The sequence below is a fragment of the Capricornis sumatraensis genome, chromosome 8 (genome assembly GCF_032405125.1).
Source record: "Capricornis sumatraensis isolate serow.1 chromosome 8, serow.2, whole genome shotgun sequence".
Lineage (NCBI taxonomy): Eukaryota > Metazoa > Chordata > Mammalia > Artiodactyla > Bovidae > Capricornis > Capricornis sumatraensis.
This window is the reverse complement of record NC_091076.1, coordinates 69,656,809-69,681,957: the sequence shown is the minus strand read 5'-3', so window position 1 is coordinate 69,681,957 and position 25,149 is coordinate 69,656,809. Positions and strand designations below refer to the sequence as shown.

Genomic DNA, 25,149 nt, shown 5'->3' with positions numbered 1-25,149 from the left:
CCCAGAGGCCTCCACTGCCGTGCTGCCCAGGAACCCCCTGGAGCTCCTTATCAACACCCCCTGGCATCTGTCTGCTCCAGGCCCACCTGACTCATGAGCGCATGGCTAACACTGGAAACACCACCCCTGGACTCCTGCACGTTTCACGGTGCCAGGCGGGGTGAACTCACACATGGCGATGCAGAGAAACAAACCATCAGTCACGCGAGGGCAGCAAACCTGTGATGATTTGGCCTCTTGAAAACAAATTTGCTGGGGTTCTCGAACACTCAAGAAAGACATGGAGGAGAAAGACCTGACACTACCACAACCCCACTGTTTGTACTTTAGGGAGTGAAATTTGTTATCTTTCTAATAAGTAACATACAGGCTTTATTATCTTTCTCATAATTCAAGAAAACCTTGAGCTTTATTTCCTTTCTATTTTTTTAAGATAATTGTTTTTTAAAAGTTAGCAGTGGGGTAGTGAAGGATACAGGCTTCGTGTGTGTGTGTGTGTGTGTGTGTGTGTGTGTACACAGTCATGTCCAATTCTTTGTGACCCCATGCCCGCCAGGCTCCTCCGTCCATGGGATTTTCCAGGTAAGAATACTTGACTGGGTTGCCATTTCCTACTCCAGGGGATCTTCCCAACCTACAGATCAAACCCATATCTCCTGCGTCGCATGCATTGGCAGGCTGATTCTTTACCACCCGCTACCTGGGAAGCTCACAGGCCTCCTAGCCAGCAGCACAGAGGCCAACCTGACAGGCATCCACTTCGTGGTTCTGCTTCTCAGGTGGGTGAAGGAAGGGCAGCCAGGCACTGGCCATCTAGCCCCACCACCCTCTCCCAGCGCAGGGCAGCTACTCACGGTAATTTCCTTCCCGAGGCTGATGGAGGCCAGGACTCGCTTCATGCCCTCTCCGCTTCCAATCTGCCAGATCAGGGCCTCTGCAGCTTGGTTCTTCAAGGGCCAGTCTCTGGCTTGCAGCTCATACCAAACAGTCCTGTGGAGACCACCCACCCACATGGCGTGAGCTCCTGGACGGCTGCACTCAGCTCACACTAGCAGGGCGTGGGGTGGGGGGTGGGGGGGCACCTGCTGCCATGATGCCCGGAGCCCAGCCTGAGGACCCCGGACCCTCGGCCCACCTTCCTCACCTGCCAGACTTCTGGGACCACCCTGAGTCCACCCGGGGCCCTGAGCTCCCAGTGTGGTGAGAAGTCTGAGACACTGCTGGCTCTGGGCAGAGATCCTGGTACAACCATTCAACCTCAGTGGGGTAGGCACCCACAGCCCAGGTCCTCTGAGGAGTGACAGGAATGCCCAGCCTGGGCCTGGCACCTGAAGGTGCTCAGGAAATGACAGTGACAGGTCAGGGCAGGAAGAGCCCACCCATGAGGGAAGGATCCCCCACGAGATCATGGCATGGGGCCCTCACTCTGACCCTCCAAGTCCCCTAGCGTTTCTCGACTCATCTGCATGGGACCGTCTCCATTAGACCCACCCTGACCAACACAGGGACGGGGTGGAGGGCACACATGTGAGGATACTGAGTAACTCAAATGTGGGGAGGGGAACTGAGGTGTAAAATACACCACATTTTTGAAAGCTCTGTGGCATAAAATATCTCCTGAATTTCTTATTTTGATTACATGCTGAAATGATCATATCTTGGCCATACTGAGTTAAATATCTATTGAAACTGACTTCACCGGTTTCTTTTTCAGTGGCTCAGAGAAGGTTTTACGGATCTGTCTCGTGTTTTATTTCTGCATTTCTGTGTGTCTATCTGTCAGCATGCCAGCTCTGCTCTGGGCACAGTGGAAAGCCGCCCCCTCCTCCCAGAAGGACAGCTCTTGGTTAGCTCTGGAGACTGTCCTTGGGGAGCATCAGGTGAGAAGGACACCCAGAGTTAAGCATTTCGTGCATGTGTGCTTACTTGCTCTGGTTGTGTTTGACTCTTTGCGACCCCATGGACTGTAGCCCCACAGGCTTCTCTATCCATAGGGATTCTCCAGGCAAGGATACTGGAGTGGGTTGCCATTTCCTCCTCCAGGGCACCTTCCTGACCCAGGGATCAAACTCGCATCTCATTAGGTTTCCTCCATTGGCAGACAGGTTCTTTTCCACTAGCACCACCTGCGAAGCCCCTTAAGTATTTTATACAATTACCTGATTCGGTCCTCATGAAACAGCTCTACCAGGGAAGAGCTCTATTCGTCCCATTTTACAGGTGGTGAAAACAGAAGGTCAAGGACACAGTCACTGGCCCATACAAGCAGCTGAACCAGCCTCAAAGCACATCCCCCTGTCCCCCAATAGCCAGCAGGGCCCTCTGTTTCATCCACAATTGGCCGCAGAGGCCCCAGGAAGAAGGACGCCAGGTGCCTCCTCACCCGAATGCATAGACGTCGGCAGCTTTGGAGAAGGGCAGCTGGTCCTCGTCCTTCCCGGGGGTCATCTCCCGCACGATCTCAGGGGCCAGGTAGCACAGCCAGTCATGTGACAGCTTCAGCTGGTTCTCACGCCTGGAGGCCAGAAGCCAGGGCAAGGACAGGGCCTTTAGTGGGCGGCAGCGCAGCCTGCAGGGCACGTGTCTGCCCCAGGACTGGCACGCCACCACGTGTGTGTGTGCTCAGTCGTGCAGTCGTGTCTGACTCTTTGCAATCCCGTGCACAGCTCAGAAAAGCAGCACGCCAATGGTGCACTTGCCAAGGCACCCACGCTTCGGGGGGATGTTACAGACGAGTGACAAGCAGGTTCTTCTAGAAAAGCAGGCCAAGGACAGTACTGGCCAGGAGCTCCCCCGAGGGCTCCGATTCACTACCCTGGGAGAGCAGTGGGAATCTCAGTGCAGGAGCCGGGAACTGCCTGTGGGGCTCACAACCTGGCCTGGGGCTGGCCCTCCCTCCTGGGGTCCTGAGGCTGGCGGAGTAGCCTTTCTCCTTCAGGATTCGTGGAACTAGAACCTGATGCTGGGAAAATGGGAGTGAGGGGACCCAGCCTCCTCGGCGGTCAGCCTGAGAATTAAGCACTATGAGGGACCTCAAGGTTACCCAAATCTGATTCTGAACCAGAACCAGGAGCAGAGCAGGCCTGGCCTTTCCTATAGCAGGGCTGGCCCTCAGCCACCAACGGCAAGAGTGCCCAGGCCTCAGGCCCACCAGCACCGCCCCAGTCTCTCTGGACGCCCAAGGCCAACTGACCGTCCCTCTCGCACAACGCCCGAGATCCCGAACAGCCCGAAGTCTGTGATGACCACTTTGCCGTTGTCGTAGAAGACATTCTTGGATTTGAGATCTTTGTGCACGATGCCCTTGGCGTGGAGGTACCCCATGCCCTGGAAGACAGAGAGCCTCATGTCAGGGGCGGAGGGAAGACGAATGATGATGGCTTAGCTTCTACCCTGGGCCAGGCCCTGAGCCAGATGCCTTAGCCCAGGCCCCTCATTTAACCTTCGCAGCCCTATGCAGTGTGGCTGTCTCCTTTTCACGGAGGAGGGAACCTAGCCTCAGGGACAGGCAGTCCCTTGCCCGGGTCAAGCAGCGGTTAAGCAGCACGGCTGAGATCTGCTTCCAGGCCAGTCAGCGCTGCTGCCCCACATCCACCTTATACTCAGATGAAGTGCAGAAAGGGGGGATGGGGGGCTCTGGGGGAGGGGTCGTCAGGAAGTATAGAAAGGTTCACTGTGATGCTACCCTCCGTGTTTTGTTTGGTTTCTTCTTTAATTTTTTGGCCATGTTGTGAGGCATGTGGGATCTTCCCCAATGAGGGATCAAACCCGTGCCCTCTGCATTGGAAGCATGGAGTCTTAACCACTGGACCTCCAGGGAAGTCTTTACCCTCTGTGTTAAGTCACAAAAGACCCAAGGATTTAAGGTCTCATCAGGCTTTGCACAGCTAGCCTCGCCTCTCAGGCTGAGCAAAGGCTTGGGCTGGGAGTGGGGAACAGAGTGGAATTCCCACAGGGGGCGTCCCCGAGCTCAGGTGGCCCCACTGCCCGTGCTGCCGTAGAAGTCCTGGACTAAGACTGAAATCCAGCTCAGATGATTCGAATTCACTGTGTGGCCTTGGACTTGACTTCTGAGCCTCAGTTTCCTCATCTGCCAAGTGCCAGCTCTGGGCTGGGTGATTTCTAACCAGTGCCTTATTTGCACTGAACACTGACTGGCCAGGCACAGGGGATGTGGGTGACCTGATGCAGGCATGCTCTCATCCGAGGTCAAACCGAGGACTCCCGGGTACCCTGATGTGCTTGGGAACGGGAAGAGGGGTACATGACGCCACGACTGAAGTGGGCATCTTTGCCAAGTCAGAAAGAGGCACGTGCAAGCCCACCTCCCTCCCTCCCACATCAAGGGTGCGTCACATGTGAAAAATCTCCCTGCCTTCAGAGGTATCTCGGGGTGAGGAGGGGAGAGGTCAGCAAGTCCCACTGAGGAAAGAGAAGGAACGAGCTGTGAGGCAGAAGCAGACAGAACTCAGCCGAGCCCAGAGCTTGGACCAAGTGGGGCTGGAGCTCATCCGAGAAGAATGTACGCAGGCAGATGCTCTTCTGTAAGAGATGGGACAGTGCAGGGTTCACTGTGGCCACTTCCCCCAGGCCTACTGAGAGCTGTCATCCCACCACGGAAGCAGGGAGGTTTCAAAAAGAGTGACTTACTCTCTCCCAAAACTCCATCCTGAATGCAAGACGATCCCCCTTAAAATATCTGCCCACTTCCCAAACCAAACCAAGGCACGAGGCTTCCCCAGTGACCAAAGAGAGCCAAAGACCACACCTTGGGTTGAACAGGGACCAGCTGTGTGACTGAGGACAAGTGGCTGCACCTCTCTGAGCCTTGTTAATAAAACAGGTGCCACAGCCTCAAACAGCCAGAGACAAGATAGAAAGTGCCTGGGTCTGGAGCACAAACTCTCCTCCCTTCCTATAATTTCACAACACTTCAGAGGTGGCCCCCCAAACCCTCTAACCAAAGGTCTGCTGCTGCTGCTAAGTCACTTCAGTTGTGTCCGACTCTGTGCGACCACACAGACGGCTGCCCACCAGGCTCCCCCGTCCCTGCGATTCTCCAGGCAAGAGTACTGGAGTGGGGTGCCATTTCCTTCTCCAATGCATGAAAGTGAAAAGTGAAAGTGAAGTTGAGTTGTGTCCGACTCTTCGCAACCCCATGGACTGCAGCCCACCAGGCTGCTCCATCCATGGGACTTTCCAGGCAAGGGTACTGCAGTGGGGTGCCATTGCCTTCTCCGAATCAAAGGTCAAGACCCCATTATTCTATTTGGAGCCTCAAAGTATCAAAGATGCATACAAAATGAAGTGGCTTAGAAGTTCCCAGAAGAAGGGGGATGGGGAAAATAAACGAGCCAGCACAGAGTTTGCTTCTGGCTCTGCAGCTCCAAAACCTTTGAGCAGCTTCTACCCTGGAATCTTCCAGATGACTCATTCAGCCTAACTCAGCACCCAGACTCCCCCAGCGTCCTGACAATAAGGAGACACAACAGTTTAGGGGAGCAGGGCCCAGCAGGTTTGGGGATATCACAGAGTAGGTATAACACTGCAGCTCCCCCCAACTTCTCTGTGATGAGACAGACTACAGATGAAGGCATACATGTGACATTTTGGTTTGGGGGGCTGCAAAAGTTTAATGCGTTCATTTGTGGTTGTGTAGTTGCTAAGCTGTGTCTCTTTTTGTGTGTGTGACTCTTTTTTTGATCCCATGGACTATAGCCCACCAGGCTCCTCTGTCCATGGGATTTCCCAGGCAAGAATACTGGAGTGGGCTGCCATTTCCTTCTCCAGGGGATCTTCCCGATTCAGGGACGGAACCTGCGTTTCCTGCATTGGCAGGTGGATTCTTTACCACTGAGCCATCAGGGAAGCCCAGGCGTTCGTTTTGCTATGCGGAAATGTCGCGGAGAAACCTTGGTGTTCCTAAATGTCACTGAGATTTTTATCTTTTCCTCTCCAATGATGCGCACACATGATGGATGGAAGGAGGGAGGGAGAAAAAAAGAAAAGAAGCAAAACTGAAGACAGGACAGGGACAAAAACCTGGTGGAAGCTGGTAAGAGAAAGCTTTTCTGCAAAAACAAGAAGCAGGAAGAGGAAGCCCATCCAGGCCTGATGGAGTTTTTCTCAGACCCTGTCTGCTGCTAAATTAAGAAACAAATAAGCATTTCTTTCACTTTTGTTTAATTACTTGGAAAAGATGGAAGCAAAAGAAAAAGGCTGCCTGAGTTGAGTCTGAGGGCCTGTGTGCATGAAACTTAGATTCAGAAACTTTAAGGCAGAATACCTGCCCCAAACCTTAATCAATTCTAACAGACTCTCGCCAAGCACTAGTGGCTCAACGGTCTCTCCACGGATTATCGCAGTTTACCTTTGCACCAATCCAATGAGGGAGGTGACGCAGGCAACCCCGTTTTACAGGGGAGGAGGCCGAGGCTCAGAGAAGCTAATCGACCTGCCTGAAGTCACACAGCTGGTATCACCAAGATTCAAACTCAGACCATCTGTCTTTAAAGCCCACTGCATTTCTCCAGTGTGTTCAGTTCCCAGCAGACAAGACGAAGAAAGAGAGAAGGAGATGGAGGTTCCATCCATGAGGCACCCAAGCTAAAGGAAGAGACGGAAGAGCCACCACCACCAGCTGGACACCGGCAGACGGATTGGGAGACAGCTAGGAGCTCTGGAACCTTTACCTTAATGATCTCCTGGGCGATCTGCCTGGTCTTGTTGATGTCCAGAGATGTCTTGGGGTCCCTCACAAACGAGTGCAACGTCCGTCCCTTGCAGAAGCTGTGAAGAGTGGAGAGTTAGGCAGAGATCTGGGGCCTGTGCAGCCTGACCTCAGCCCTTGTGGAGCCAGGGAGAGCTGTGTCCACCAGCTCCATGCCCTGGACCCTGGGGGCCAGAATCCTTGTTGACCAACCTGATGCCATTCCTTCTTTGTTTCATTTTGGTTGCACTTCATGGCACATGGGGACCAGGGATCGAACCCTGCCCCATCATGGAAGCGCTGCGTCTTAACCACTGGACCACCAGGAAAGTCCCCTCGATGCTCCTTGCTGCAGGGGCCCAGCCTGAATGGGCAAGAACACACGTCCCCTGAGACCTCTAGCCCACCCACCATAGAACAGGAAATAGTTCACTAAGTTTAAGGATTGCTCAGTTGTGTCCAACTCTTTAAGATATACAGTCCATGGAATTCTCCAAGCCAGGATACTGGAGTGGGTAGCCTTTCCCTTCTCCAGGGGATCTTCCCAACCCAGGGATCGAACTCAGGTCTCCCGCATTGTGGGCAGATTCTTTACCAGCTGAGCCCCACATTCAGAGCAGTCCACCTGCTCTCGTGGTTCGAGGCAGGAACTTGCCCACTCAGAAGCAACCAGGGAAGAACCTGGCCTTTTCACGCTATAACCAGGCAGCATCAGGGCTCTGGGATCTCTATAATGACTTTCATGAGTGTGCTGTTTTCTGATCACAGGGTTTTTATGACAAGGCAGAATGTGCAGTGGAGCAGGGGCAGGGGTGGGGGGGCTATCAGCAGTATCAGAGTGATTATATTAGAGAGGGGGCTTGGATGTTGGAGTCCCTACCTGTACTGACTCCTGAAACCTGGGGTGAGGGACTTCAGTGGTTAAGAATCTGCCTTGCAATGCAGGGGACTCAGGTTCGATCCTTGATCGGGAAACTAATAATCCCACAGGCCATGAAGCAACTAAGCCAGCATACCACAGTGAAAGATCCTGTGAGCTGCAACTAAGACCAGACACAGCCAAATAAATACATAAATATTTAAAGCAAAACCTGGAGTGAGGAAGGACCTAGCAAAAATGGGTGGCTTTGCTGCTGCTCCAGGGAGAAGCCGACTTAAGCCATCTGAGGGAGGGGCTAGTTTTTAGGAACTGTCTCCAACGAGATAAGATTCCTCGACCCTCAGGGTCTGGAGTATCCGTCGATGGTTACTGTTCCATGTTCCAGCCCCCTGGGCTGCGTTAAATGTTTTGTTAATGTTCTTTTATTCTTTTACTATATGTGCTAAGTAGCTTCAGTCGTGTCTGACTCTTTTTGACCCTGTGGACTGTAGTCCGCAAGGCTCCTCTGTCCATGGGAATCTCCAGGCAAGAATACTGGAGTGGGCTGCCATTTCCTCCTCCAGGGGATCTTCCTGACCCAGGAACTGAACCCACGTCTCATTTCTCCTGCATTGGCAGGCAGGATCTTTACCACTAGTGCCACATTCCCTTTAAGCAGACTCAGACCTCTCGTGGGACTGGGTAGATGAGACAGAGACGGAAGGCTGAATGATGGACAGCACCGAGGCTGGGGTCTGAGGGATGCTGAGCACCTCCTGCATTGGCAGCTGGACTCTTTACAACTAGCACCACCGGAGAAGCCCTTAAAAACATGAGTGTATACAAACTCCCTGATTCGAATGGAAGGCATGATAAGGAACTGTTTACAGTACCCACCTTTGTTTTCAGAAGCACCCCGGTAGGGTGGGAGGAGACTGGTTTTTACTTTGCACTTTTCTGGAACATTTGAATTTTCTCTGTCTTTAGGTATCCTTTCATTAATTTAATTATTAATGTCAGTGGGGTTGTATGATGGGGAAATTAGACCCCATTTGGGGGGTTTCTTCTTTTTTTAAGATTTTTTTTAAAATGTGGCCCATTTTTAAAGCTCTTATTGAATTTGTTACAATATTGCTTCAGTATCTTAAAATTTATTTTTAGTTGGAGGGTTGCTGCTTTACAATGTTGTGTTGGTTTCTGCCATACAACAACGTGTATCAGCCATAAGTATGCATACATCCCCTCCTTCTTGAGCCTGCCTCCTACCCTCACTCCATCTCTTCCCTCTAGGTTGTCACAGAGCATCCGGCCGAGCTCCCTGTATTGTATAGCAACTTCCCATTAGCTATCCATTTTACATATGACAGTGTATATATGTCCGGAGAAGGCAATGGCACCCAACTCCAGTACTCTTGCCTGGAAAATCCCGTGGACGGAGGAGCCTGGTAGACTGCAGTCCATGGGGTTGCTAAGAGTCGGACATGACTGAGCAACTTCACTTTCACTTTTCACTTTCATGCATTGGAGAAGGAAATGGCAACCCACTCCAGTGTTCTCAGGACCATTTTTCTTGATCCCATAGATATGCATTAATCAACAATATCTGTTTTTCTCTTTCTGACTTACTTCACTCTGTATAACAGGCTTTGTCTTTTTGGCCCTGAGGCATGTGGGATCTTAGCTGCCCGAACAGGTATGGAACTCACACCTGCTGCACTGGAGGCGAAGTGCTAACCCCTGGACAGCCAGGGAAGTCCCAGGTTTTTTTCTTTGTACCTCTCTACATGAAAACGCCCTCCAGGGGCATACAGATAACCAGGCCCCCAGGGAAAGGGGAGGGGGCGGAGGCCGCCTCCGGGAGGGCGGGGCCGGTTACCTGGTGATGATGGCCAGGTGGGGCGGGTCCATGCAGGCCCCCATGAAGAGCACCACGTTCTCGTGCCGCGTCTGCCGGTAGTTCATCACCTCCTTCTTGAACAGCTTCAGGTGGTCCTGGTTGTGGCCGTCCATCTCCAGCAGGCGGATGGCCACCTCGCCGTGCCAGCGGCCGCGGTGCACCCGGCCCCAGCGGCCCTGCCCGATGGGCTCGCCCAGCTCCACCTGCTCGAAGGGGATGTCCCACTCCTGCAGGTACACGCTGGTCTGGCTGGCCTTGCGCGAGATGGGGCCCCGCCAGGGCCGGCGGGAGGTCGGCAAGTCGTCCACCTCGTCCTCGTCGTCTTCGGCCTCTGACTTGCTGGCCTCAGGCTCTTCGGCCTGGAAGGAGAGGAGGAAGGAATAGAAGGGGCGGCAGGCCTGGGGGCAGGTGACTTCCCTCCCCCAAGACCCCCACCAGGTCGGGGAGCAGAGGGCCCTGGGGTCAGGAGTCCTGGGCTCTAGTTACAGCTCTATGCAGACTTCATGGGCGAAGTGGACGGGTCACTCAGCACCACACGGTCTCAACGTCCTAATCCACAACTACGGAGCGTGGCCCTTCTTCCCGCCAATGTTCCAAGACATTGCTCCTAGGAGCAATACCGAATCGCTGGGGAAGAACACTAACACCCTTTCTGGATATGCTTTTATTTTTTTAAAAATATTAATTCACTTTATTTATTTTCCTGCACCAGGTCTTAGTTGCAGCATGTGGGATCTTTTTTCTGTTCTTTTTTTAGTTACAGCATGCAGGAGTTTTAGTTGTAACATGCGAACACTTGGTTGCAGCATGTGGGATCTAGTCCCCTGACCAGAGATCAACCCTGGGCCCCCTGAATTGGGAGTGCAGAGTCTTAGCCACTGGAAATCCAACAAAGTCCTATGCTTTTGTTTAAACACAGAGTTTGAGACTTTCCTCTGTGTGCCGTGTTGTGCTTAGTCGCACAGTCTTGTCTGACCCTTTGGGACCCCATGGGCTGGGGCCTGCTAGGCTCCTCTGCCCATGGAATTTTCCAGGCATATTCTACTCCACAGGATCTTCCTGACCCAGGATCAAACCCATGTCTCTTGCATCTCCTGCTTTGGCAGGTGGAGTCTTTACCACTAGCACCACCCAGGAAGCCCGTGACTCCTCTGGGCAAGAGTAAATCAGTCTGCTGAGGCTCCATAAGCCAGCACACTTGCCAGGTTCGTGTGACACTGGTTCAAGGGTCAAGGCAGCAGTTCTTGGCCCCAGCTACAATCAAAATCACCCAGGAATATTTGATAACATCCAACTGCCTGGTCCCACCCCAGACTGACTGAGGGAGAGTCTCCTGGGCTGGGGCCCAGGCCTTTTGGCTGGAGGTGGAAACCACAGGAACGAAGAGCTTACTTTAGCCTCAAAACACAGGAAAGCAAAAGGAAGCTTGTTTCGTGGCACCCCTCACTGCTCTCGCTGCCTTGCACACTGCCCGCATCTGGTGCAGCAGGTGGGCACCTGGGATAGCCCCCACCAGAGCCGGGTGCCCACACGCTCCCAGACGCCTCCATGCACTGAGCCGGGGAGAGAGGAAAGAGATGCTCCGTCTACGGCTCGCGTGTCGCCATCACTCACCTCCACTTCCTGATCTTCTGACACATCTGCTTTGGGCTGGTCGTCAAGCCTAAGAGTAAGGCAGGGTTTGTCAAGGAGATCCCGAGGCCGGGCCACTTGGGACTGGGCAGGGAACTCCCCATGTGAGGTCTGAGAACGGGGTGCCAGGCCTGGGCCCTTCCTTTGACCCACTTGGCCACGGGGAAGGCAGTCTGGATGCTGTGGAAACACACAGCAGGCCGAAGGCCAGACCCCACTTCCCTTCTCTGGCCTTGGCCTTCCCAAGGCTGAACTTGAGGGTGGTGGGGGCTGAGGGGTGGACAGTGACCATCAGCGACCTTTCAAATCTGACTAGTATGGGGTTCCGAGCACAGGCACAGGATTTGGAATTCCACCTGAGGACTGCTTCCGTTACTCCCTAAGCTGTGTGACTTAATGCAGCTTCTTAACCTCTCTGAGCTGATCCCCTCATCTGGATGTCAAGCATGACACCTACTTTACTCCTGGCTGAGAACTCTACAAAACAAGGTGAGTCAAGCGCTCGATGTGGCCTGACCGAGAAAGGGCTCCTTGACGCCCAAGGAGCGTCATGAACAGGAGCTGTATTATTAGGGTTCTCTAAGGCTGGGCACCCTTTGCCCAGCCCTCCTGGGTCTCTAGACAGCTCCTGGTGCACAGGCAGCCCCACCCAATGCTGACTGTGGTGATAGGAGGCAAATAAAACCCTGTGGCTGAGTTAACTGGATCACAGGGAGAATTAGCCTAAGGAGTGCTCCATCTGACTGCCCAGGTCCACGGTAAGGTCTGAAATTAGAGGGTCAGAGATTTAAATGTGGAGGCAGAACACGGTCCTGCTATAGAGCTCAGGGAACTCTGCTCAGGATTATGTGGCAGCCTGGATGGGAGGGGAGATTGGGGAGAGGGGAGAATGGATACACGGAATACATTTGGCTGAGTCCCATTGCTGTCCACCTGAAACTATCACAACACTGTTCATCGCCCATACTCCAATATAAAATAAAATGTTAAAAAAATATTAATAAAGGTAGATGAAGGAGGTGGTCAGGGAAGTGGGTCCAGCTTTAACAAGTCCCCAAGGAGGAGAAAGCGCCTGATGCCTACCGGGAACTGTCTGCTCCATCGGCAAACGGTGCTGCCTGCGGAAATGCCGAAATGTCTGGAGAAAAAGGAAAACAAAAATACAAGGCATGAGGCCCATTCCCACTACTCCCGGAGACACAGGGCAGAGGTGCTTCCTCCCTGGGTCGCACGTGGGCTCTCAGGGCCACTTCCATGTGCTTTCCCTAAAACAGTGCAGACGCAGCCTCCGCAGCACTTGGTTTTTTCCACATGGCTCTGCCCTGGGCAGGGATTCCAGGCAGCGTGGAAGCTGAGACTTCTCAGTTGCCACCATCGCCCTGAGGCCCCCTACAAGCAAGTGGTAAAAAGCAACTGGGCCCCTATTGACTGGACGTGTGGGCCGGACCCTCCTCGCCTCTGAGGCAGGGGCTGCTGGCTGCAACAACCTTTGAAGGTGGCAAGACCCTTGGGCCAGCAGAGGCCAAAGGCCAAACTCACAGGTGGCTCGTTAGCGACACCAGGTGCCTGGCACGGATGCCGGGCGCTTCGGGTGGGAGCCAGAGGCCCTATCCCCTCAGCTTCCAGCTTTGGTGGCTGGCGGAGCAGCACTCTGGGGAGATAAATGCACAGTCCCCACATCAGGGACCCCGGGATCGGGCAGCTGGCGCTGACGCCTGAGTTGGTGGCTTTCCCGGTTTCAGCACCAAAAGGCCCCCATCCGGAGAACACTGGGCAGATGGTCACCGCAGGGTGGAGCCAGTGTGCACAGGCCAACCCTCCCCTCTTCCCATGGCTGCTCCTGCTGCCCGCTGCTTTCTGCTCTCTCCGCTCCCTGCTCAGAGAGGCTGGCTGCCTCAGGGCTGGGTGGGCCCCTCACCCCCTCTTGCAGCAAAAGAAGAGATTGGAGGTGGCGGTGGTTGGAGCTAATCAGGGCCTCCCCCTGTCTGCTGGAACAAAGAGAATTCCCATCAGCCAGCAAATCTCCCTCACCTCCCTCTGGGCTCTCTGCAAGGCTATTCCTGAGGCTTTCTCGACATCTCTGCCTGCGTGTTCAGTCGTGTCTGACTCTTCGCAACCTCATGCACTGCAGCCCACCAGCTCTTCTGTCCATGGGATTTCCCAGGCAAGAATAGTGAAGTGGATTGCTATTTCCTCCTCTAGAGGATCTTCTCGATCCAGGGATCAAACCAGCGTCTCCTGCATTGGCAGGTAGATTCTTTACTGCAAGTACCATCTGGGAAGCCCTCTCAATATTTCTGGGACCTCACAGAAGTCCAAGAAGACCTCTGAGAGAGTCTGATAGAGGTCGTGGACCTTCTTATCAGAGAAAGGCACACATGTACCCAGCATCCTGTGTGCAATTTCTGGGGAATCCTAAACCCCGGAAGTCTCTGCCAAGGCTCCCCCAGACACCACTACCTTATGTCTGCAGACTGTCAAAGGCACCCTGATGTTTCTACCCACCCAACGCTGCTCAAATGTTTCCATAGAAGAAAAACACACGCACAGAGGCAGGGTGACACAGGGTAGCTGGGAGTCTGGGGAGAAACAGCACCCCAAGTTGGGGGGAGGCAAAATGTCTCTGAAGCTTCACACTTTTCCTTAAATATTAGGAGTGTAATCTGTATTCTGCTCCATATGTGTCTGTATCTGTTTTAATGGAACTATATTTCCTTCCTCTCCCCCCTGACATCTTCAGAGCAAGATGGACCCTTCTAGAAGAAAAGCCACGTCCTCCCAAAACTTTCAAGGGTACTCCCCCATATGTCACCCTAGAGCAGTAACCAGGCAGGCTCTTGGAGGGGAACTACAGAAAAAAATGGGTGTGAAACCACAGAGGCAGCTCAGGAAGCCTGGATCTACCCCCAGCCAGCCTGCACAGCCTGAGAAACCACCTATAAGAGCTAACAAGTGCTCTCAGTCACTCCCCTAATGGAGCTGGGATGGGGAATAGAAAGGCCTGGAATTACCAAAATACCATGACTTCAAGACAGGCCTGTTTAATCCAGGGAAAAACAATTAACTACAGTCTTCATCTAAAGCACATAGAACCTTCATATGACTAAACTCAGAATTAAAGTCACAGATTACTTATACTATTGCTTGTCACCTCCAATTAGAGAAATAAATACTAAAGAGTATGACCTCCTTAGGGGCAGGAATATGGTCACACATGCAAAGGCTGGCACATAGTAGGTGTGCAAAACAATTTCTGTGGAAGGAAATTAATGAGAACGTCTGACAAAATTTTCTTTCAACTTTCTGCACGGCAGGCATTTCCAACAATGGCCAGCAGATGGCGCTGTGCGGCAAGGCTCTGGAAGGAGACACCCGCCAAATAAATGAAGTCTGCAGACCTTCCCCCGGAGAAGGCAATGGCACCCCACTCCAATACTCTTGCCTGGAAAATCCCATGGATGAAGGAGCCTGGTGGGCTGCAGTCCATGGGGTCGCTGAGAGTTGGACACGACTCAGTGACTTCACTTTCATTTTTCACTTTCATGCATTTGGAGAAGGAAATGGCAACCCACTCCAGTGTTCTGGCCTGGAGAATCCCAGGGACAGAGGAGTCTGGTGAGTTGCCGTCTATGGGATCGCACAGAGTCGGACATGACTGAAGTGACTTAGCAGCAGACCTTCCCAAACTGGCAAGGTCTTCTTTAAGAAAGGGTAGTAGTTTCCTTGCCATTATGTAGAAGATGATATCTTGTCAGATGTGCAAAAGGCATCAGCAAAAGGTCCTCTCCCCTTATTCTGCAAACTGGGTTTCTGCCACCTCCTGGCTGTGACCCTGGACAAGTTGCTTGCAGCCTCTACAAAGAGGCAGGGGAGGGTGGATGCCAAGGGTCCTCGCGGTAAGGCACTGACCCTGTGAAGGGCTGGCTTCAAGGCTACTCACTCTGCCCCCTTGCCCACCCTCAACAGTCAGCTCTCAAAGTAGATGGGTGTGAGACACAGGTCCTCAGGCTGGACAGAGGGGGTCTCGGCAAGGGACAGTTAGTGGAACCATGCAAAGGACTCACCTGGGAAGATAAACTGCTGTCTATGATGAATGAAGTGGGCAGCTTTAAACAGAAGAGGAGGTGAGTCACACACAGTAGAGCAAAGGCAGCGCAGGGAGAGGGGACAGAGGCAGGGGCTGGGGGAGAGGGGCCGGTTACAGGGCTGGGGCGCCCCTGCCCCACCTGCCCCGTCCCAGGTGGGCCTGGCCAGGACAGGGCGCTCCACGCAGGAAGGAGGAAGAGCTGGGAGAGAGTGGGTGCCGGCAGGAGCCCCCGGGAGTAAGGGCTCTTGCACTGGAGGACTGGGGTTCCGAGACCCAGGCTTAGGAGCCACCCTGCTGCAGCCAATTCCATTTACCTCCCAGCCCCCCTTCTCCTCTGTGAACTGCGCGTGAGCCCAGGTGGGCAAAATATAATGGGGAGAAAACCAAGATTCTGAAAACACTGAACAGTGCTGTGTGCGGGAGAAAGGAAAATCCACCAGCCCACGTTCACACCTGGAGGTACCGAGGCTTCTGCCATTCAATATCACCATCCAAAAAATAACCTTTCTCCCAGGTTAGCCTCAGACATACACGGAAATGCTCCCGCACAGTATGGAGCGGGTGGACTATGGGAGGAGGTGCCATCCCACGTTAACTGCCAGCCCAGCCAGCCCATGACCAGAGAGGGCTCCATGTAGGGTACAATGCCGGCCCAGCCCAGGACATCAGGGAAGCTGAGAAGCTCCGGCTAATGTCACACAAAGGACTTTTTCAGTGACTCTTGTTTTTCAAACAGGCTCTTCCTTTCAGAAAAAGCCTTTTCTTTCCTTTCAGACTAGAAGGTTCAGCAAAAGGCCCGGTTTCAGAGCATCACAATGACAGAGCAGAACAGAGGGGTGTGATCACGTGGCCATCACTGGGTTGGAGGAGGGAGGGGCAGGCTTGGAACGATGCATTAGTGTCGGGAGATAGCCAGCCACATGCATGTTAAGGTAAAAAAGAAGCAAGAGTCCTAAAAAAATCTCACCACCACCCCCCAAAAGAAGTCCTGGGAACCTGGGGAGATGAAGCTAGAGAGGTTGCCCAGCCGGAGGTCCCCTGGCACAGGGAAAGCTATGCCTTTGTTCTCCTTGGCCTGGAGCCCTGGGGACCGGTGACAGGTGGGGCCGGGCCTGGAGTCCACAGGCCGAAGCTGGCAGCCAGCCTGACTGGGCCCGGAGCAAACTTGGGGCTGCCCTCCTTCCCTGAGCTTGAAACACACTGAGGGCTGAGACCGGTTTCAAGGGGCTGCCTCAGAGCCCAGGGCTGGGGCTCAGTCCTGAAGGGGGGCCAGTGGGCTTTCTTCTGTTCCCTGGGGAGGTGGGACACGCCAGGCCTGGCCGAGTGGCAGGAGCCCTGTCCTTATAGACCCAGGGCAGCCGGGACCGTGCTCAGAGGTCGGCTCAGCTCTGGCACACACCCTTGGGTAGACTCTGTGTCCTCACCTCACCCACACAGTGGGGATAACGTAACTCCAGCCTCACATGGTCTCTTGTTTTATAGAAAAAAGAACAGAAGTGCCCCCCTTAAGCAGCTTGTCCAGACCCAGAGCAGGTAAGCCACAGGGCCCCGGATTCTTTTGCCCTGGCCTTCTGAGCTTGCCCCAGGTCTCAGTGCCGCCTGCCCTGCTTCTCAGGAGCCCAGGAGCCCCGAGTGAGTGAACAATGCCCCCGAGAAGCCATCCCACACACAGGGGGGCAGCCTGGGGACTAGGTCAAGAACCCAGGCTTTACATCAGACAGACTTGGCTTTGATTGCGGCTTTGCTGCTTACAGCTGGGGGCAAGCCACTTACTCCCTCTGAACCTCAGTGTCCCCATCTGTAAAATGGGCACAATCACAGCAGGTTTAAATATGGTGATACACTCAGTATTCAGCTACTGCTCTTAGCAGTAGAGACGGTTTGGCCTTGAGTCAGCCAGGATGATGGGCAGAGCAGGGACATCCAACCCCATCCCTCAGGCCCGAGAAAGCCCCAAGGTGTGGTACCTGGGAAGTTGAACCTGCCATCCCGCTGGCCAGGCGAGGGGTTGGGGGGCGTGGTGGCACTGGATGGGTTGGACGACGCTGGGAAGGGCGCGGGCGAGGAGGGCGTGGAGGATGTAGTGGAGGACGGGTTGCTGCTGGAGTCCAGGTGGTTCATGGCTGGAGGATGCTCCTGCAGGACCAAAGACACGGGGAGTGGCAGGGACCACCCAGCCCAGCCTGCCCGCCCACCCCTCCCCACCTGGAAAGGAGGAGGTCAGCCAGGGTGCCCTGGCGCTTATGGGTGTAATGTTAGAGGGAAGGGCGGCACAAGGAGACCTGCACCTCAACGCCTGACCCCTGGAGGGCTCCTCTCATCTTTCTGATTTCAGCTCAAGCATCCTTTCCTCCCAGAAGTCCTCCTGCAGCCCTGGTAGAAGCCAGGCTCCCCCTACCCCGCTTTTGTCCTCCCAGGGCCCTGAGAACTTTTCATCAGGGCACTTGAACTATGGTTTGCCAGCTGCAGGGGTGCTTTTCTGAAGACTCTCTCCACCACACTGTGTGTGTCCCAGGAAAGCAAGAGCCACATCTTGTCATACACCCAGGGCCTAGCTCTTGGCTGACCACAGAGTAGGGTCCTTTAATGAATTAAATTCAGCCTCTGACAAGTATTTATTTTAGTGGGTGGTTCACAATGGGTGGGGCTTCCAGATGACTCAGTGGGAAAGGAATCTGCCTGCCAATGTAGGAGATAGAGTTCAATCTCTGGGTCGGGAAGATCCCTTGGAGGAGGAAACGGCATCCCACTCCAGGATTCTTGCCTGGAAAATCCCATGGACAGAGGAGCCCAGTGAGCTACAGTCCATGGGGTTTGCAAAGGGTCAGACATGACTGAGTGACTGGGCACACACACACAGTGGGTGCCTAATAAGTGCTCCCACCACTCAGCAGGTGGATCTGCCAGTTGGGCCACTCTAGCAAGGCCAGAGGATCCCCTGAGGGAGGGTCACCGGGGAACCGAGTCCCTGCCTGGGGGACCATGGGCCTGACCAGTGTCTCCTGGACCAAACGCCAGTTCCTCAGGGGGTGGGGCAGGCAGTTCTGTTCAAAAAAAGTCGGGGCTAACCTGGGTTAAAAAAGCTAAGCTGAACTGGTTTCTCTCTGGCAGGCCCTCAAGGCTCTGGGATGCGGGGGCGATTCTGGAAACCACCAAAGCCACGCAGTGGGTCTCACTGTCCAGTGATGGCCAACACCGCCTGCTGTCAAGCTAAAGGGGGAGGTGGCTGCACCCCCTGCACCCCCACTCTGTCCCCTCACACACCACGTCCCAGACCCCTCATCCCGATCAGGCCAGGCCAGCAAGGGCAGGGGGTTTGTTTGAGGCAGGATGAACCCCAGCCCAGAGTCAGCGGCTGTGTGACCCTGGACGAATCGGCCCACGCTTCTCAGCCACATGGTGTGTTGTCTACATAAGCGGGGCCTCACAGCTGCTGCCTCATGGGGTTGCTCATTCGCTCAGCGTTCCATAGACACATTTCCTTGCTGCCAAGGCAGGCAGCAGGGGCCCGGCTGGAGCACGGCCCCACAGCCCTGCCTTCCACAGCACCCACGCGCTCTGGGCCTGCCTCTCACCCACAGGGAACCTTGCACGCAGTTTCTTCATCTCTAAAAATCCCTGGTGGTACAGCGGTTAGGACTCTGTACTTTCACTGTCGAGGGCACAGGTTCGATCCCCAGTTGGGGAATGAAGATCCCACAAGTCACAATGTAGCCAAAAAAAAAAAAGACGGCAGTGACATCAGCATGTGACTTTTAGAACCATTGTGCGGATCAGATGAGTTGTCAGTGTTCCTGACACTGAAGTACAACCGAAGCCTGTGAGCGCTAGAGCCCGTGCTCTGCAACAGGAGAAGCCACTGCCACGAGAAGCCTGAGCACGCTCCATGACCACAGAGCGGCTCTGGCTCGCCGCAACTTGAGATAGTCTCCGCATAGCAATGCAGACCTGCTGCAGCCAAAAATCGATTAATTAAAAAATGCGGGGGGTGGGTATTGTCACATAACTATGATCTGCACACAAATGTGAAACCTACGCAATGGCTAAACATGAGATCCCCACAGGCTACCCTCTGGCCGTGCAACGGGGTTGCAGCATCACACTTCCCTACTGGACGGCCACCCTGGGCGTGTGTCACAGAAAGGGACCCGGGCGAGGGTTCTCCTGACATGGTACCTTCTTTGTCAGTGCTTTGGGGAGGGTTCCGAAATGGGGTTCAGTGGCTCTGTCCACCGGATTGTTGATGTCCGAGGGCACGGATTCTGTCCTCCGAAGCTTGGGGACTGTTTAAAAAAAGAGGGGGTTGTAACCATCAGCAGTGAACAGGATCAAGAAAGATGCACCCCAAATCCCGAAGGTAGAAGGGAGAAGGGCAGGACACTCACGTGGAAGGAAGGATATTCTACAGGCAGGGGCTTCTTTTGTACACTTGTTATGACACTTGAACCTGGTGGAGAAGGCAGGGTCAGTGCATGGAGGGGGCACGTGGGCCCCAGGACACACACAGGGGCTCGGAAGCACTGCGTGGCAGTTCTGTACAGCACTCAACCCTGACTGCCTCAATTCCCACAAACGTCTCAACAGACATTAGCTTTAGAGTGGACAGCATCTTGTTCATAGTACTAGCAGCTAGCATCCATTGAGCATGGCCATGTTCCACTGTCATCTGCCTCATCTTCACAGCAAAGCAGGGTTTTGTTTTGTTTTTTAATTTAATTGGAGGATAATTGCTTTACAATGTTGCATTGGTTTCTGCCATACATGAACATGAATCAACCTGAATCAACCAACGTTCCCCTTCCTCTCAAATCTCCCTCCTACATCCCACCCCATGCCACCCATCTAGGTGCAAACAAGTTTAATTTCACCCATTTTTAACTTGCTGTAGGTCATACATCTATTTCTCTTTTCTAAACAAAAGGAGACTCTCTACCCACATTCGGAAAGCTTGAGACAAATCTGAACTTGAGAGACATGAATTAGAAGGAAAATATTTCCATTATCCAAGGGTCCCAGGGAGGCGCCTCCTGCTACCTTCTTGCACAGGCCACGTTGTCTGAGGATCAGAGCGGAGGGAATGGAAAGAGCTGGATTTAGATTCTTGGTTTGGCTCTGCCTGCTGAATCCTCTCTCAGAGTTCTCATTGATCAAATGGGCTGACAGTTGGGGTTCTCCAACTTCACACTGCGACTACAGGAGAGCTGGGGGTTCAGAGGTTATCCTGTGCTCTCTGCATGAAAGGCATTACTTGAACAGGAGGTGGAGGCCCCTGATTTAAAGCCACATGGCCAGGAGCCCCCAAACACCTAGACTGGTGAGAAAGGTCTGACATCTCCTTTGCATTTTCCTGTGGTTCTCTTCTAACCACAATTTATCCAACAGACACACATGAGACCTATCACTTATAGTCTGGTGGGAGCCCGAATGCTTTTTACTACACACTCTAGTTCAGATTTTTAGAGTAATCCTGATTGCACAGAGAGACCTGGAAGATAAAAATGAGGCCCAGAAAGGGCAAGCACCTTGCTTCAGGTCACACAGCAATGCAAGGACAAAGTGAACTGGCAACAGGCTTCAGGTCCATCCAGGTAAAGTGGTAGTAGCTCGATAGCAGGGAACAGACTCTGCTCACCCTACTGTTCACTATCCTTGCCCTTCTTTCTTACCAGAAACCTCAATCCTAGGAAAAGGATTGAATTTATATAGAATCTACATTCTTCCTTCATTCTCTTCTCTAAATACCACAAGCCACTTCTCTGTATGTACCATTCCCTGGCCCCATTTCCCGATTCCTTATGTGCTAACCTTAAACTTCAGAACTCCTTACGGTTTCCAGAAAAGTCCTGCCATACCTCTCTGCCTTTATACAAGGTGCTTTCTTGACCCAGAATTCTCTTACCTCCTTAGCCCACCTGGTAAACTTCTATTCATCCTTCAAAGCCCACCTCAAACAGTCCCTTCTTCTAACAATGCTTTGCCTGATGCTTCCTTATTCTTCAAAGAGAGGGCTGATCACTCCCTGATGTGCTAAGATTACAAACAGATTTTGGAACTCTCAAATGAGTTCCTTTGAACTGTGATTTGACTTGAGGCCAAGAACCAAGTAGCAAGACTTACTAAACTGGAAGCGTGGAGTTTATGCCCCCTCTCCCGCCTCTGCCACCCTCCGCTCATCACCTGCAATGCTTGCACTTCACTCCAAACATCATGCTCTTCTGGCACACGCGGCAGACCTGCGACAGCCAGGACTTGGTGGAGAACCTGCAGGGGCGGACACATGAAAATGCTCAGAGGGGCCAGGATGGAGAAGCGTCCCCACAAAGCCACAGGCAAACCAGAAGAACTGGTTGCACCCCAGACACCCGGGCACCCTCTCAAGTGGAGGGCAGGGACAGCCAGGGCCACTGCTTTCCCCAGGCATTCAGATTTCTCGGCCACAAAGTCTTCATTGCCAAAGCTGGTGTGGTCACCGATGCCGGCTCTCTGGCAGGCAAACTGGCAAAAGCAAGCAAAATTACAAGTGCACCCATGGAGCAATTCCAGTCCCAGGAATTCATCCAACAGATACTCCCACGGGTGTCACATGAGGTACTGACAAGGTTACTCACTGCAGCATGTTCGCGGCAGCAGAGACTGGAAACAAGCTCTGTTGTTTAGGTGTACAGGTGACTGTCTGCGTGATGTATCATCCATGCACACAACTGAGCCCCAGACAGTCGGAAAATAAAGGAAGGAAGCTCTCTTTATGCAAATGGGGCACGATCACTAAATTACACCGTCAGTGAAAAAAGGAAGGTACACTGTTACATGACTCCATTTATTTGAACTTCAGATATAGGAAAATCTAATCTATGATGACAGAAGGGAATAGCATCTCTGGATGGTAGCACTATGGACTAAGAAGAGCCAAAGAGAACTTCTGAGGTGGGGATGTTCTGAATCTTCGTATGGGTGGTATACGTGGGTGTACACATATGTTAAGCATTTGTGTACTTAGCTCCATATAAATTACGCCTCAACTTTAAAAAGAAAAAAGCAAAGTATAGAACAGTGTGTATAATATATGCAATATTTTTGTGAAAATAAAAGAAGGAGGCGGAAGAATTTACATATGTATTTGATTGTACAAAAATACCTCCAGGGGACACAGAAGACTGCCGAGATCTGCCTATGGGGGGGTTGAGGGGTAATGACCAGAGGGAGGGGACTTTTCTCATCAATACACATCTTCTGGAGGTTTGAATTATAAATGCATCTCAATCCAAACTAAATTTTTTAACAATCCACAAGATACACTGAAAAGAAGGGTGGGGTGGAGTGGGTGGTTGCCTCCCAGAGCAAAAGTCCAAGGTCTGTGCACAGGATGGGGAGCCTCAGGGCAGAAAGAACTCACAGTTTCAGAGGACTCGATTGTTAAAAGCATAGGATATCATAGTAACGACAGAACAAATAGCAACAGGGCTTGGGGAACAGTTTGTAAGCATCCATAAACATTAGCTCACTCCTGGGAGTGACCACCCCAGGGAGTTAGGCAGGTCAGGGATTCTTAGGACACAGGCAAGCAAACCAGCTCAGAGAGGTTAGGTGACTTTCCCAAGGTCACACAGTTGGGCTGCTGTGCAGCGGGGGCAGACCCCAGGTCTCTGAACTCAGAGCATGGCCCTGTAAGAGAGACTACTGGGATGGAAAACGAGGGAAAGAGCTGGGGCTTTGGGGTCAGACCACACCGGGTTTGAATCCTGACAACTGCTGGCTGTGGGATGGGTCCAAGTCTTTGCAAATGAGGCCGACACTCTCCCCTCACAGGGCTTGAGGAGAATCACGTGTGCCGTGTAACGTGCAGGGCCTGGACTGTGGGTGTGAATGTCGCTGCTTCTGCTAGCCAAGATGGGAGCCTCGAGGCCTAGGGGAAAGGCACCCACCCCCTTGGAATGACTTTTTTTTTAAATATTTATTCATTTATTTATTTGGCTGTGTCGGGTCTTCGTTGCATCACTCGGATCTTTCGTTGCAGCACAGACTCTCTAGAGCAGCTTTAGTAGTTTCAGGCTTAGCCCACAGAATGTGGGGTCTCAGTTCCCCAAACAGGGATCGAACCCATGTCCGCCGCATTGCAAGGTAGATTCTTAGCCACTGGACCACCAGGGAAGTTCCTGGAATGTCTTTTAAGGAGCTCTGATCTGGCCTCTCTGGGATCCACAGAGTCTCTCTGGCCTTTAATCTACTGTGAACACGGGGGTTAGGGGAGCAGCTCAATGGTACTTGAGATGGCCTCCACTAGAAAATCCTGAAAACAGGTTGAAATGACAGCTGGGGGCTCAGCCAGAGAAGGGGCAGGCGCTGGGGAGGTTTGGGGGTGTGGAGTAAGCATCACAAAATATATTTCCCCCTATGATTAGACCAAAGTGCTTCAGAACTTCTGAAGCTGAGAGAGGCTCGGATCATGACTTGAAAAATCCAAGAGAGCGTAACCATGATGTCCCATGCCCAAGACGAGAGCCTGGGTGGGCAGGGCCACCTGGCGATGCCAGACAGGATGGATGCTGCTGCCCACGGTCCAGCCAGCACGGCCTCAAATCCGTGAGACCAGGTGCAGCCAAGACAAAAATGAAACAGAGCAGCCTGCTGATCCTGGTGTCCCTTACTTACCTAAGTCAGCCTGTCTCAGGCCAGAGCCAGGGGATCAACACCAAGTGCTTCCCAGCACTGGATGCATGAGGCTCACATGCATGTCATCCCCCTTTTATCCTCCCAACAGGACTGGCAGCAAGTTCCAATCACACAGCGGGAAACTGAGGCTGGGAGGGGTCACTGGCAGGGAAGATGGCACTGGGTGTGCTTGAGGGAGGCCCTCAAGACCTTCACTCAGATGGCTTCTCCTGGTGCCAGGGACTCTTCTCCCCGAGGGTCTTGGGGATGGGCATCCGGGCCCTGCCAAGGCTTGGGACAGAAGTGCCTGGGCACCAGCCAGCAGTTTCAAGAGTGTCTCAGTGGCCATGAGACCTCAGGCAAACTACTCAACCCCTCAGAGCCAAGCCTGCCTCACGGGACAAGGATTCGGGGCTGCCCTTCCGCACAGGCCAGAGTGCAGCACACACTCCAGGGAAAACCAAAGGCCCTGGCAAGTTGCAAGACTCTCGATAAGCATGCCTGGCCATGTTCACAACTTGTTTAATGGGGTGGCCAGAGGACAGGGATCCCAAAGGACTGTACTGCTGGCCACCAGTGGGGAGACAAGGTGCTTCTCAGACCTGCTGTTGGCAGCACACGCCAGCCTCACAAGCGTTGAGGCCGAGGCCTCTGGGTGGTCCATGTCATGGGCCCTCACCAGCCACACCACCTGCATGAGCATCAGTCTCCGGAAGTTGCTAGAATCCTGACTGGCAAGCCAAGAACCTTACAGATGGAGCCTGGCATTCCACCAAGCTCCAGGAGGCTCTGACATGTGGCCATGGAAGTGATGTCATGCCAGACCCAGGGGGACGCTCTCGGCTCCCTGTTTCTCCTGGGACCTGTGTTTTCCCTCAGCAGATGGAAAAGGAGACTCGAGGAGGGGCAGGGGAGGCCAGCGAGTCTGAAAGGGCTGCTGGTGACAGGCAGGGGCTCCAGGTGGGTGCCGTGTCCACAGAGGAATGGACAGACAGACCACTGTCTGTCTGTGAGACAGAATGGACTGACAGACACACAAAGAGCCCTGAGAGACAGGGTCAGGACAGAGCTCCAGCGACGCAGTGGCCCCCCAAGCGGGGCTCAGCCTATACAGGTCCCAGCCCAGCTCTGTGCCCCCTCCCCACCCCAGCCCGGCCAGGCCTACCTGTGTGTCACGGAGAGCCCGATGTCCCTTCGTACCATCTGCGGGGATCCATGAGGGTGATCTGCGGGGAAAGAGGCCAGGTCGGCTGGCTGAGGGGTCCTTCCTACCTGGACGGTGTGTACCTGGGACCTGCTGTCTCAGAGATCACAGA

General features: G+C 53.4%; 1 protein-coding gene across 1 annotated transcript in view; it reads right to left on the bottom strand.

Moving 5' to 3' along the window:
- Positions 1-25,149, bottom strand: part of KSR1 (kinase suppressor of ras 1) — a 160,866-nt gene that overhangs the window by 8,812 nt on the left and 126,905 nt on the right. The window contains exons 6-18 of the mRNA XM_068977422.1: positions 24,999-25,059; positions 21,362-21,445; positions 19,570-19,631; positions 19,361-19,467; positions 17,152-17,320; positions 15,162-15,203; positions 12,181-12,235; positions 11,080-11,128; positions 9,445-9,824; positions 6,693-6,789; positions 3,194-3,327; positions 2,384-2,515; positions 855-990 (exon numbers count right to left, since the gene is read on the bottom strand). Of these exons, the coding sequence (XP_068833523.1) occupies positions 855-990; positions 2,384-2,515; positions 3,194-3,327; positions 6,693-6,789; positions 9,445-9,824; positions 11,080-11,128; positions 12,181-12,235; positions 15,162-15,203; positions 17,152-17,320; positions 19,361-19,467; positions 19,570-19,631; positions 21,362-21,445; positions 24,999-25,059 (1,508 nt within the window). The remainder of the gene's footprint in view (positions 1-854; positions 991-2,383; positions 2,516-3,193; positions 3,328-6,692; positions 6,790-9,444; positions 9,825-11,079; positions 11,129-12,180; positions 12,236-15,161; positions 15,204-17,151; positions 17,321-19,360; positions 19,468-19,569; positions 19,632-21,361; positions 21,446-24,998; positions 25,060-25,149) is intronic.